Source organism: Bactrocera tryoni, chromosome 4 (genome assembly GCF_016617805.1).
Source record: "Bactrocera tryoni isolate S06 chromosome 4, CSIRO_BtryS06_freeze2, whole genome shotgun sequence".
NCBI classification, from domain to species: Eukaryota; Metazoa; Arthropoda; class Insecta; order Diptera; family Tephritidae; genus Bactrocera; species Bactrocera tryoni.
The window spans coordinates 42,157,940-42,171,728 of NC_052502.1; the positions used below are offsets into that span (position 1 = coordinate 42,157,940).

The following is a 13,789-nucleotide window of genomic DNA, read 5'->3' on the forward strand; positions in this document are numbered from 1 at the left end:
GATCTCGGCGACATTTTGTTTCAATAAGACGGCGCCACTTCCCACACATCTCAGCAATAAATGAATTTATTGAGAGAACACTTCGGTAAGCAAACAATTTCACGTTTTGAGCCGATCGATTGGCCATCAAGGTCCTGTGATATCACACCGTTAGACTTTTTCCTGTGGGGATAGCTAAATTCTAAAGTCTATGCGGACAATACCAGTTCGATTCAGGCCTTGGAGCAAACCATTATTCGTGACAATCTTCAGTTATCAGTCGAAATGCTCGATCGAGCCATCGAAAATTGAACTCAACGGATTGAGCTCAAACTATCCACTATATAAAATAACAGGAAATACTTAGAAAATTATGACTTTATGCATCAGAATGACTATCTAATGAATTGCGCTGAGCTACTCGAGAACAACGAAAATAAAACATCTGACAACTGTCACCCAAAACCATATTTCAGCTACCACTACAGATAAAGCCTACCTAAATTTTTCCTCTAAAAATGCAACGTAAGTGGTCGCACTTTAGCCATCACTAGGCTGATTGTGTTCCCAAGTGAGTACAAGATAAGATCCTCCGATTGATACATTCTCCGCGGCTTATCCTCCAAGTTTTCTAACATAGACAAATTAGCAACTGAAAAAATAAGGAATCAGGGGGAAAAGCAATAATACTCATCACAGCCGTGTCCAAGTTTCAATTTATAATTGAGATTTTTCGTCCAAGTGATATTCCATCTCTAACTCATGCACTCTGCGTGATTCTTCAGAAAAAATCGATCGATCTTGCGAAGGCATCAAATGTGATAGATACGCTGCTTGTAAGTTCCGAAATCGAAAACAAAAAGCTGAGAGACATTTTCGATCCATTTATTCAGACACCAAGAAAACCAAGAATCTGCGGCCGACGAACAAAACGCGATTTCTACGTGAGAACTTGCGAAGAATAATACAGGATCTCAGCATACATTCGAATCGGCGAAAATTTGATTTATTCTAGAGAAGTATTGATTGGATTTCAAATAAGTTTGCTGCTTCCAGAAAAAGTATATGCTTTGAAAACCAAATAAGTGGAAAATTTGCTTGCCTGCTCGATAGATAGATTCAAAGGCCTTTTGAATAATGACAGCGTCTTTCGACGTTTGAAGCTCAAAGGTGAACTGGCAATGCCATTGAGGGCAGAAGCAAAAGACAACAAGTTAACGACTACTCCATTGGAAACGTTGGAAAACTGTAATATAGACCTATATCCCATAATTCATAGTTTTTTTCACAAATTCTGCACACTTCTGGTGACGAATGCGCGCTCTGAATGCTCTTTTTCGACACTTCGCCGCATGAAAACGTAGCTGAGGACGAACATGCTTCAAGATAGATTGATCGGCCATGCTTCATGCTTCATAACATTGAAGTCACCACAGAAGAAGTTCTCGAAAGATTCTCAAAGCTTGGCCCACATCATCTTGTTTTGTGAAATTTTTCTGTTCAACACACGAACTGACTATAGTATTAAACATTTCAATAAAGTATGTCACCCATATGTCAAAGATTAAACCAGCGGCGGATCCACGGTGAACTGCGGACAGTAATATACAAGGTGCGTTCCAAAATAAACAGGACTTAAAAACCAGAATAAATGGTTTTTTTGCCAAAATCAATTTATTTTGTTCAAAATTGTCTCCTTCACGGTCCAAAAGCATGTCGAACGAGTGTTTTAGCACGTTGGCGGGTATGAAGGTGCAAGCCTTTTGAATGGCCTCTAAGTCTGCATAACGCTTTCCTTTCATGGGCAAATGCATTTTTCCGAAAAAGAAGAAGTCGCACGGGGTATACGGGGAGTGGTTAATGGTGATTTTGGGTCAAATAATCGTCCTTCGAATGTTGGATTCTGAACAATTTTTGGTCGTCAGTCTATTTGTGCGGAACAAACCGTACACACACCTTTCGTAAGCCCAAATGTTCAGTCAAAATGCGATAAATCGATGTTTTGGAGATGTTCAATTCCATTTCCATGAATTTCAATCATGATTTCGGCCGATTTTGATCAATTCACGCACAGTTTCGATCGAATTTCCGGTGATCACGGATTTTGATTGGCCCACATGTTGATCGTCATTTATGTCCTCACGACCACTTTGAAAACGTTGAAACCACTCGTGCACTCTGCTACGGGATAGGAAATCATCACCATAATCTTGTTTCATCAATTGAACGTTTTGGTAAAAGTCTTACCAATTTCAAAAAAAAATTAAAGTTGACTCTTTGTTCGAAGCTCATTTTCGCACCGATAACAGAAGCATACTGACACTTAAAACGCAATAACTTCACTTGCAATCAATGAAATGTCATAAAATTCTCATTGGACAATCGATAAAAATAGCAGATTCTAACGCACCAGTCGACATATAGATTCAAAAAGTCCTGTTTACTTTGGAGTGTACCTTGTATATATATATATTTAATACAATACTCTTAATTTTTCAAGTAAATGTTTATCCCACACAAAAAACTATTTCTGGATCCGCACTTGTTACAACAAACTTTAACAATTTTTTTTGCAAACTTATTGAGTTTCCAGCTACTTTCCAGAAGTCTCTTCAGCAGCATCGTGGACCTATTTGCACTATTGTTTCGTTCCAATTGTAGCTCACAAAACAAAACTCAGCGTTTGCCAGCAACCCGACTAAATACCCGAAACTGATTCTCCATTCGTGCTGTGTAAGTATTAGTGTGTGTTCGTATTTTAAGGAAAATTTTAAATGGTTCTATTGGCACAAGTGCTCAGTATTTGCTGAAATTGTGTACTTTCAGTGTGGCATAGTGTTTATTTTATTCTATTCATTAGGTCATTAAATATTTGTATTTTGCTTTAGACGAACGGTTGATGAAAGTGAAAAAATTTTTAAGTCAGCATATGGCGTTTCACGTCTCAACCCAATTTTTTGAATGATATATGAATATTTGGTACTAACGGGCCTTCCGTGTTCTGTATAAAAGTGCGCGAGCAATGCTAGGCCTTTCACAGTTCAAGTTCTCGATTCATAAGTTAAATTCCATTTGAGGGCAAGGTGAAATGAGACCTCAAACAATACTGTTATTCGCCCTTGTGGCTTTACTCTGCCTGGTACAGCACTCTGCATTTGCAGCAGACGACGCCAGCAATGCCGCAAGTAATGAGGACAGTGATGCTTCGAGCAGCAACAATGAAGCTAATACGAGCGATGATAATGATAGCGAAAGCGATGATGATAAAACGGGTAATGATGCAAATACCAATGATAACACAAGTGATGACGCAGTTGACAATGATGACACAAGCAACAATGACAGTAGTGATAGTGATGGTGATCTTGACGATTCACAAACAGAAGACGCGTCTACGAATGATAATGATAACACTCCTTCAAATGGTAGTGCCAGCAATCCATCAGGGAAAAGAAGCCCGTCTAGTCAACGCAAAGCTCAAAGAAAACGCCAAGCAGCAAAGAGACAACAACGCCAAAATCGAAAAAAGCGCCAAAATAAAAAACGTCGCCAAAACAAAAGACGTCAGAATCAAAAACGACGTCAACAAAATAATAGGCGCCGACGAAATAACAGGCGCCCAGCCCGTGGTTAGCTTGTTCACTACACAGCTGCTACCTGTACAGATGCATTTTCTTTTTTAAATCTCCTTACTTCATCTAGTTGATTTCGAATTCTGCTATAAACTATGAAATAAACAACCTAATTTACATCATTTAACCTTATTTATACTTTAAATGATTTACTTCGTTTTCGATTGGAAGTGATGAACTGACAAAAAACAATTCATTTTAAAGAAGCTGAAAATTATTAAAACATACAAGTTTCTATAAAAATAATTGTTAACACTTAAAAATATACAATATTTTTATCTTTATCAAGAAAAGTTATAAATAATTGTTCCAGTAATTTTTTGCTTTGCGCAACCCTTTTGGACCACTCGCCACCCTGTGGCGACCATGTTGGTTTCATTGTGAACGTACACTAGGGAGGTGGGAAAGGACTGTGAATGGCTACTTTCGCTACTCCCTACACCATGTTCCTAATCATTGGACATCAACTTTATTACACATACATACATGCATTCATTCATAGTATTGTAGTTACATATATTCTTGCTAAAGCCTACAACAGCTTAAATACAAAATATTGCATACTTTCAGGCTTTCAAGTTATGCGATAAACAGACCAACATGTGGAAATCAATTAAGTCGTCCTAATCATTGGATAATAACTTTAATATACCGGTTTTTCCTCTAGCGATAATATGTTTTCTAAGTGTCGTGTCGGCCATTTTTGATATGTCGTAATCTGTAATTTTTTGCATTTTATTCAGTAATGTTTTACAAGAACAACGTTTACAAATTATTCAATTTTATTATCAAAATAGTAATAAATAGTTATGAATATCATCTTATCCGATGAGGTTCATTTTAATCTGAGCGGTGTGGTAAATGAACAAAACTGCCGATTCTGGTGCGACGAAAATCCACAATTATTCATGAACAACCATTACATTCACCTTAATTGGCAGTTTGGTGTGATCATCGGTTCGTATTTCTTTCGAAATTAGGCTGGTGTCACCGTTACTAACAATGGAGAGAGAGTATAGAGGATAGATCGTTGATAAAAAACCTTTCATGGTTTCAATTGGAAGAAGTTGATCTTGGCAACATCTGGTTCCAACGGCAATTTGAAGTCATTGGTCTTTAGCAATAAACCAGACTCTCTTCAAGTTTTAGAAGTCAATACTGATATTCATGACATACGGCTTGATTTAGTGGAAAAAGTAAGTACTCGAAAATTAGATTCATCGAATTTGTTCCTGCGATAGAAGTCGGGGAGACCATTTATATGATGTTATATTCAAGACTTGATTGTATCGATTGTACTTCACATTAAATAAAAAACATTGACTTAACCATTAGTGTGCGTTTTTTTTTTAAGAAATCCTATCATTCTTATGGGAAAACTCTGGACATTCAGACCATATGCAACATAAATATATGTTTGTTTGCGCGTCTTCAATCCACCGTTGCTGAATTTATAATGCTCAAGTTAGCTGTGTTATTCTTATTTTATAAGCGATTTTTATATAATAGGTGAAGGAAAATATGTCCGACAGGTCAGACAGGAAAACTAAACAATTGTCGTTTTTTAACACCGACAATATAGAATGATGACATTGTTAACCCATCTTTAGCCATCGTTGCGCAAGCGCAACATTTCAAATTTGTTTTTTTATTTCTAAAATAAGGAAATAAATCTATGAAATGTAAGCCAGTCTCAAAAAGAAGAACTAACAGATAGACAAACATTTTTTTTTTTATGGTTTTTCAAATACAAATGCATTTTATTTTTATCATTCAAAAACTGCTAATTGCGTCATCTCGGGATCGATATATTCATCCAATCATAAAAAATACTAATTTAAATAAAGCTTTACTTGTTACACTGTACAAAGCTTTAACAATATCTTATTTGTGATATAAACCCTTTTGGTGGACAAAACTACCTACACGTGTTGTTTATCTTACATTTCTAGATAACATTGCGTATACGCAACATTGGGAGTAACAATAGTCAGTTGTTATTGTTACTCAGCATGCCATTCGTGTTAGAAATGTATTGTCAATAATAGGTTCTCGCTATTCAAGGAGTAGTTCTGTTTTGTTTCTATTATTCAGTTGGTTCTAGAACGTTGAGTAAATAGCATAAATGCTAATAGTATCACATAGTAATTTCTAATAAACGTTAAGTGAGTGTCTACAAATCAGTAAATAATAAGGCGAAATATTATGGCTTGGCAGCGATTACTATCTTCTCAAGAAAATCTGAGTACCTTAGAAGAGGAAGAGGATTTACAAGATGCCATTCAAATCGATTGCCGTGTACATCCCCCCGACGGTTGACAATCTTACAGACGAGGAAGGCCTTGATGATGACGCGCGAGGTGATTTTGACAATATTGTGTCCACTGATGTCGCTGGAACATATGAAATACACACCGATTTACCCGCAGAGTCTGAAAACACGCAAGGTGAACTCGGTTCTTCCACATCTAAGAAGCCAAGATTGTCAAAGAAGTCACCAAAATCTGTTCCAGACTGGAAAAAAGAACAACCGACCTATATGAATTGTCCTACAAGTGATGAAACAGCAATGACACAAAATATTGAAGAACGTGTAGGTGGAAAAACACCTTTTGAAGTATTTTCACTATTTTCTAGTGATGAAGTTTGGGAACAGATTGTATGTTTCTCGGAAAAATATGCTCGTTACCATAACCGTCATTTATTTATCCTCACGGTAGCAGAACTCAAAAGATTTTTTGGTATATTATTATTGTCTGGCTATCATTCTTTACCAGCAACGAAATTGTACTGGTTAAAAGATGAAGACAAAAACGTATCAATTTTAAGAATTTGTATGAGTCGGAACAAATTTGACTCTATAAACGGAAACATTCATCCATGTGATAACGCGGATCTAGATAAAAATGATAAATTCGCTAAATTGTGTCCTATTTTCGATGTAATGAACCAAAAAAATATGCAATTTGGAATATTCTCACACAACTTGTCAATTGACGAAGAAATGGTGCCGTATTTTGGACGTCATAGTTGCAAGATGTTCATCAAAGGAAAGCCTGTAAGATTTGGATTCAAGATATGGTGCTTGTGTAGTTCAAATGGTTATCTGTATCGGTTTATTCCATATGACGGAAAGGATAGTAACGATAATAGAAATGATTTAGGTTTAGGAGAAAAAACTGTTCTGGACTGTTCTGGACCTATATTCTGTCAGACAGTGTAGAAGTAAAACAATTTATATGTGTAAAAAATGTCAAATACATCTTCATGTTGATTATTTGAAAATATTTCACTCACGCTAATCGCTATAGTAGGCGCAACATTTCACGGAATGAAAAATAATTAATCAATACTTTTTTTAAATGATTTTCTCTTTTTTATGTATTTTTAAACATAATAAACAATAAAACCATAAAACCATAAAATATGCATTTATTTTTACCCTTGGGAGATAATGGGTTTAGCGCCTTGGGAAAATGGCTTTCGAACTTACCGAATAAGTTTTTTCCTCATGGGGTGACTGTGTTATTTATTAATTAAACTCAGTCAATTGAAAAGTTTTTTATTTGCGAAACGATAGTGGTCGCCGAAAAATTTGATATTGTTGTCGATGAAATTCAGACTTTAAGAGGTATGAGTATGTTTTAATGTTAATACGTATACAGTTGAACTTCCCTAACTCGAATCACCATAATCCACAAAAAAACTTCGAATTGAACCTTCGAGTTATTGAAGAAAATTTGAATGAATCTATTTGACTTCTATTGGCCATTCAAGAGTTCGAGTTATAGAAATTCGAGTTATGGAAGTTCAACTGTATATATGTACAGTCAGGGTCATTAATATTCGGTTTTATCATACTAGTCAATTCAAACCAAATTAAAAAATTAAAAAATATGTAACTTAGTGCTGTTTGTTTTATTATTTAGGATAATTCAATAGCAAATAATGCACATAAAAAAAAATATAGAATTCCATTCTAAAAACAAAAACAAATAACTTCAGATATACAGTTTTGGCAATTATAAAAAGCCACACTTGTACTTGTCGCGATTTATGTTTCAGGTCGTTATCGTGATTAAATTGATGACAAAGAGTCATATGTTCATTATCCTGTCAATAAAAACTACTTTCCCGACCCCATTTACACCCAAATACCCCCACAACATAACATGACCATTGCCATGCTTTACTGTATCCTCAAATTTTGCGGTTCTTCATTAGGTTTTCGACATACTTTTACGCGTCCATCTGACCCAAAGACGTTGTATTTGCTCTCATCCGCGAATAAAACGTCATTCCACCAATAAAGCCCCTAGTATTAAGGGTTTTTCCACAATCTCTGTTGCAGTTTTTGGTGCATTAAGGTTAGCCCTTATTTTTCACTCCACTGCCTTCTTCTATCTCCCACTGTATTGACTTTCATATTGACCTATTCTGCAATTTTTTATAAGTTTTCCCATTCTTGTGATGAAAAATTACCAGCTGCATTTACTCCAAAGTAGATTTTTATCTTTTGCGTCACATTGGAATTTTCTGTCTCAAATCAAATTATTTGAAGCAATTCTAGTATAGAGTAAATGTTTGTTTATACAACGTTAAACAATTTTTTTCATAAAATTACTTTTAGCTGACTTTTTACACAGGTGAACTCCAAGCGCGGGGAAAACCCGAATAACAATGTCGCACCGTTTTCTAGTAAACTGTAAACAATGCACAGTTGCATTTAACAAAGTGATTCAAATACTCAAAAAAAGCCATGAGACCTTTGAAAATATTATGGTCAATCCATCGGTTTTGGTCTGTAATGTCGATAGCGTTTCAGCGGAAGCTGTCTTAAAAGGTGAAAAAAGTTTGTTCGGTATTAAGAGGTAGGCATTAGGTAGGTAGATTGATCAATTGATAAAACAATTAATTCTAATAGGTTTAATTGCCATTTAAATGAACTTATTTTAATCAACAAAAATAATCCTTTTAAACTGATGAAACTTTTATAATATTTCTTATTCTCAGATGCCGTAAATTCAGTCCGTGAAAGCAACGCCATTTTAAATTAAAATAGGCTCAGAAAAAAATTATGTTTTAAGTAATCTTTTTAGCAGTACTGTAGGGATACTTTATTTAGTGATAATAATGTTTCATTAACAGTCTCTGTTGGTATTCACGTGGTTTATTTCAACATTCTCACTTGTTCATTTCATTTGCAATCTCATACTATATACGAGGGCTGCTATATATATTCTGGCCTAGGGCATTACCAAGTGTTGCCAGGTGCAATCTGACATTTCCATTGGAAAGTTTGACATTTTTTAGCATAACGTCACTCAGAACGTTTTGTCATTTAATTGTGAATTGCTTCATTTACAGGGAACTAAAAAATTCATCTCGGCCAAAACATGGAATTAACTCGTGAACATTTTCGTGCGATCATTTTTCACAAGCATACATTCGATATTGCATGAACACCTGGCCGTAAAAAAGGTTTGTTCGCGTTGGATCTCGCACAATTTGACAAACGCTCAAAAACAGGCTCGTGTGGATTCGTGTAAAGAAATGCTGAAAAAATACGATCGCGGTGCTTCAAAAGACGTTTATAAGATCGTCACAGGTGACGAATCATCAAAACAGCAATCGACAAAAAAAAAAAAATAAAACATTTTCGTTGATAAATATGCCTATTTACCTTATTAGGCCAGAAATATGTATAGCAACCTACGTATGTATGTTAAAATGATCAGGATAATTTGGAGCATTTATTTCCGATTGTCTATCTACTTAGTACACGTGTTCATTGGCACTATGAAAAGGTTGGTATTGTAGATGTTCGCAATCTTATCACTGCCATATCAACACAATTCTTTTTAAACTAGAAATTAAGCTAAAGATTAAGCGTTGATTATGTGAAATTTGGTACGATGAACCACAGAGGGGAGGAATGTCCTTGGTTTAAAAGTGGGATGGTTCCAAATTTCTAATGGGTTTAATGTACATTCCTCCCAAACAACAGTAGTTGTAATAACCAAACTTGTTACTGGATGAGATCGGATAATAACCACAATCGATCAAATCAAGTTATATTGACAGCTTTCTTCGATTATCGAATTCTTTCCGACCGGCCAAAGTGCGAACAAGGAATACTTTTTGATTATATAAAAAGAGGACATAATTATGGGCAACAAAACTTGGTTTTTACATCACGATAATACAACCAATATCGTGCCACCATCGTATTCGCCTGATTTAGCTATTCATTAAACTCAAACATTCAGACATCGTCATTTAGATAGTCACTATCTTAAATCGTAAATGGTCTTTAGTAGTTGTTTGTGAACGTATGTATACTCCATAGAACATGTTGCGAACGTACAAACTTTCCTTGAAAAACAAATTTTATTGTATTAGTAAATATTTACTATGAAAAAATATGTATGTGTCTTGTTTACGCATTCGTTTATTTATATTTATATAAGAACCAAATGTTAAAACGAATCACAATTTGCACATGCAACAGTCGGTTAATAGCGTCTTAGCAATTCTTCGTTATTTGTTAAAAATACAGCCATAAGTCTTCTTCAAATAGAAGGTCTTCTTAGCTGCAAGCGCTGAGAGTTTTGCGTCAAAGGTTTTTCCCGCTTTTATTATCACAGCGACACGCGTAGTTAATATCACTGCGTAATTCTAATGTAGGTAAAATTCACTTTTGACATAATACTCAGAACAGTTTATTATGCTTTGTCGCAATAATGTGTTATCCTAGAGACACTAGAAAATATTAAGAAAAAGTTCAATTGTTACCAAAGCCCGAAATAATTTAAAATATGTGTATGCTTACAAATCCAAAATTTCTTTCTTTAAAATCTCATCAGACATAGTAGTAGTCTTAAAAAAATGCCACGATACATTAAGATACCTCGAATTTTACAACAGTGATCCATTTCATACACATTATCTTAATGGAAACTCACAATCGCATATACGGCTATGGTCAAAATTTTCTTTCGACCGATTTCCTGCGAATTTTATAAAAATTTAAATGGCAGTATCTCTCCTTGATTTGGTTCTTTCTTTAGAAGGGCAATCACAAAGAGAAATCAAGTAAACTTTGATTTTGTACTGTATATGGCGATTCTTTTATTTTAATGGCGACCGAGAGGACGGTATATGAAACATGGATTCATTGGAACAAACCAGTATAATTGTATGAAAAAAAAAATTTATTTGACAAAAAATCTTATCGAAATTCGGGGAAAATTATTACTTGCGACGCTACAATCTCAGAACAAATTATTATAGTTAAATCGGATCACTATAGGATACAGCTACTGTTCAAACTAACCTATAAAAATGAAATAAGAAAAAATATTTTCCTTATTAAGAACCCTTCGGCCCGAAGGTTATTAATAATAGGTTGTCAAAAAAGTCTTGCGGTATTTTCGCTAGTTGGCGCTGAAAGCGCGTGGTTCTAGTTTTATTCGTCGCATCGGGTCCTGCTATACCTTTTTGGAAAGCTCATTTCTCGCGCTAACACGTGTTTGATTGATTGTCGTTTCTTTTAAGTCGTTCGTGAGTTATAGCGTCGCAAACATGGAGCAAAGTAAAGAGAAAATACGTCATAATTTACAGTACTACTACGATAAAGGCAAGGTTTCCATTTCCACAGCACAACGATGGTTTCAACGTTTTCGTTCTGGCGTAGAGGTGGTCGAAGATACGCCACGCTCCGGAAGGCCTGTCGTCGAAAATTGCGATAAAATCGCTGAATTGGTCGAAAGAGACCGGCATAGTAGCAGCCGTAGCATCGGTCAAGAGCAGGGCATGAGTCATCAAAAATTCATTTCAATTTCAAAATACCGCAAAACTTTTTTGACAACCCATTATTACAAATCGTGGCTAGAAACTGAAAACCTTCGGTGAAGACGAAGTTAAGCTTCTTATACTATTGCAACATGTTGCGATAGAGTATAATAGTTTTGTTCATCTGACGGCTGTATGTTTCACCTACAACTAATCGAGATATATACATATGTAAATGATTAAAACGACGAGACAAGTTGAAATCCGGGTGACTGACTGTCCGTCTTTCCACCCGTCCGTCCGTTGGCAAAAAACTAAGAAACAGATCGTACATGAGCGTAATCGGACCACGGCCAAGCCCCCAAACCGCCATTGACCGAAAACCTACAAGCATACGGTGCTATAACTAAGCACTAAATTAAGGTATAAAGCTGTAATTTGGTACAGAGGATCGCAGCAGCAAGGTGCCACTTGTGAGAAAAAGTTTTGAAAAAGTGGGGGCGGCGCCGCCCTCTAACAAGTTTAATATACATATCTCCTAAACAAATAAAGCTACAATAACCAAATTCGCCCAACACAAACATTGTAAGAAATCCAACCTATAGTGTGAAAATGGATGAAACCGGATGATAACCCCACTCACTCCCCATACAACGGTACCCTTAAGAACTATTAAAAGCGAGATAAATCAATAACTAAATACGCCAGAAACATTAAATTTTACCCCGGATATGGCATGCGAGGGCTTTAATGGGGGAGAAAAGTGTTTTAGGAAAAAAATCGTGCTATCAAAGGCGGCTTTAAAATGGAAGAAAAGGTGGTGGTGTGATCTTTTTTTTACTTTTCCAAGATTTGGCTTATGGTAAAAATCTGGTCGTTTGTAGATTTTCCAGGTCTACAGCCACACTGGTAAGGTTCAATCAATTTGTTGACGGTGAGCTTCAGTCTTTCACACATTACGTTCGATAAGACCTTATATGCTATATTAAGGAGGCTTATCCCACGCTAACGGGCGCAGACTGTAGGGTCCCCCTTTTTCTGGATTGGGCCATAATCATTGGGCGTGCTTTCGTCCGACCATAACTTGCAAAGAAGCTGACGCATGCAAATTGTTAGTTCTTCGCAGTCATATTTGAAAAGCTCGGCCGGTAGACTGCTATTCGATCACAGTCTGGCAATGGAACATCTATTCCATCGTCATGGATTGGGAATCGGGCTGGACATCTCCAGAGTTTATACTTTCACTGAAATTCAGCAGGCTGGAGAAGTGTTCCCTCCATTACTTCAGTATGCTTTGAACATCAGTTACTACTATATCATATTTTAGTACAATTTTCGAGCATAACCCTCTCGGCTTCTCCAACTCTCAGTATCTATGCCATTCCGCTCGAGTTATGGTCGACCGCAATATTGAGAGGGGGCTGTTCACTTTATCTTTACTGCGACACGACAGTCCTCATTCTACCACCTGTGTTTACGAAAACCTATGGTTTCGTTTGCAGCTGTAGGGAAGGAGTTGAAATGCCGTCCCACAATTCCCTTATATTGAGTAGCTGAGTGCACTCAGAAGGCACGAGTTAAAGTCGAGTAGAAAATCATTTCGCTGTCGCTGTGTGCTTTGCCGTACAGAAGTATGGTGCGTATTTTTACTACAACGAGATTGTGGTCCGAATCGATGTTAGATCCTCGGAGCGTATGCACTGTACTGGAGTTATATCGTCCATCTATCACAACATGGTCGATCTGGATTCGAACTTTTCGATCCGAAGACAGCCAAGTAGCTTGATAAATTTTCTTGTGCTGGAATATATTGCTACCGAAAAGCCGGTCCGGCCCCGGTGAAGTCGATTAGCCTCAATCCATTTGGAGAGATTTTGCCATGGAGGCTGAATTTTTCAACTGTTGTTCCAATGATGCCTCCATTGTCCACCCTGGTGTTAAAATCGCCAAGCACAAATTTTACATTTAAGTAGTGTATGTTAAAAAATTTTGTTCTGATACGAATGCCAGGACTCGACGATTGAGTCTTTCTACATTAAATCATAGTCCGCTTGTTTCAAGCCGACGCCTGCTCGCTTGTGAAAAAACGCTGCAATTAGACTTCAGCGAAACCGAATATGTCAGAGTGGCTCCGCTGGACCTTCTTCTCTTTCAGTCGTGACCCCAAGCTCCATAGGGGTAGATTACCGCATCTTGCACATGAGTTCTTCAGTGGGAATTCAGTATAGCCCTACAACTACTGCTTACTCAGAAGCATGACTCTACTCCATTACATAAAGACATCCATGATAACAAGTTAATGACGCTCATCGCAATGACAATTCAATTATTCTTCCAATTCATTATTCTTCCCGCTATTTGCCTTTAACGAAGCATTCAAATTC

The 13,789-nt window shown here is 36.5% G+C and overlaps 1 protein-coding gene across 1 annotated transcript; it reads left to right on the plus strand.

The window, feature by feature from the left end:
* Positions 1–3,067: 3,067 nt before the first annotated feature.
* Positions 3,068–3,702, plus strand: LOC120776038 (pre-intermoult gene 1 protein-like). Its single transcript, XM_040106483.1, has one exon. The coding sequence runs from the start codon at positions 3,068–3,070 to the stop codon at positions 3,611–3,613; it is 546 nt and encodes a 181-aa protein (XP_039962417.1). The 3' UTR covers positions 3,614–3,702.
* The last annotated feature ends 10,087 nt before the right edge of the window (positions 3,703–13,789 follow it).

Excerpts from the sequence above, each read along its gene's own strand:
- LOC120776038 (XM_040106483.1), top strand. The coding sequence starts at position 3,068 with ATGAGACCTCAAACAATACTGTTATTCGCCCTTGTGGCTTTACTCTGC.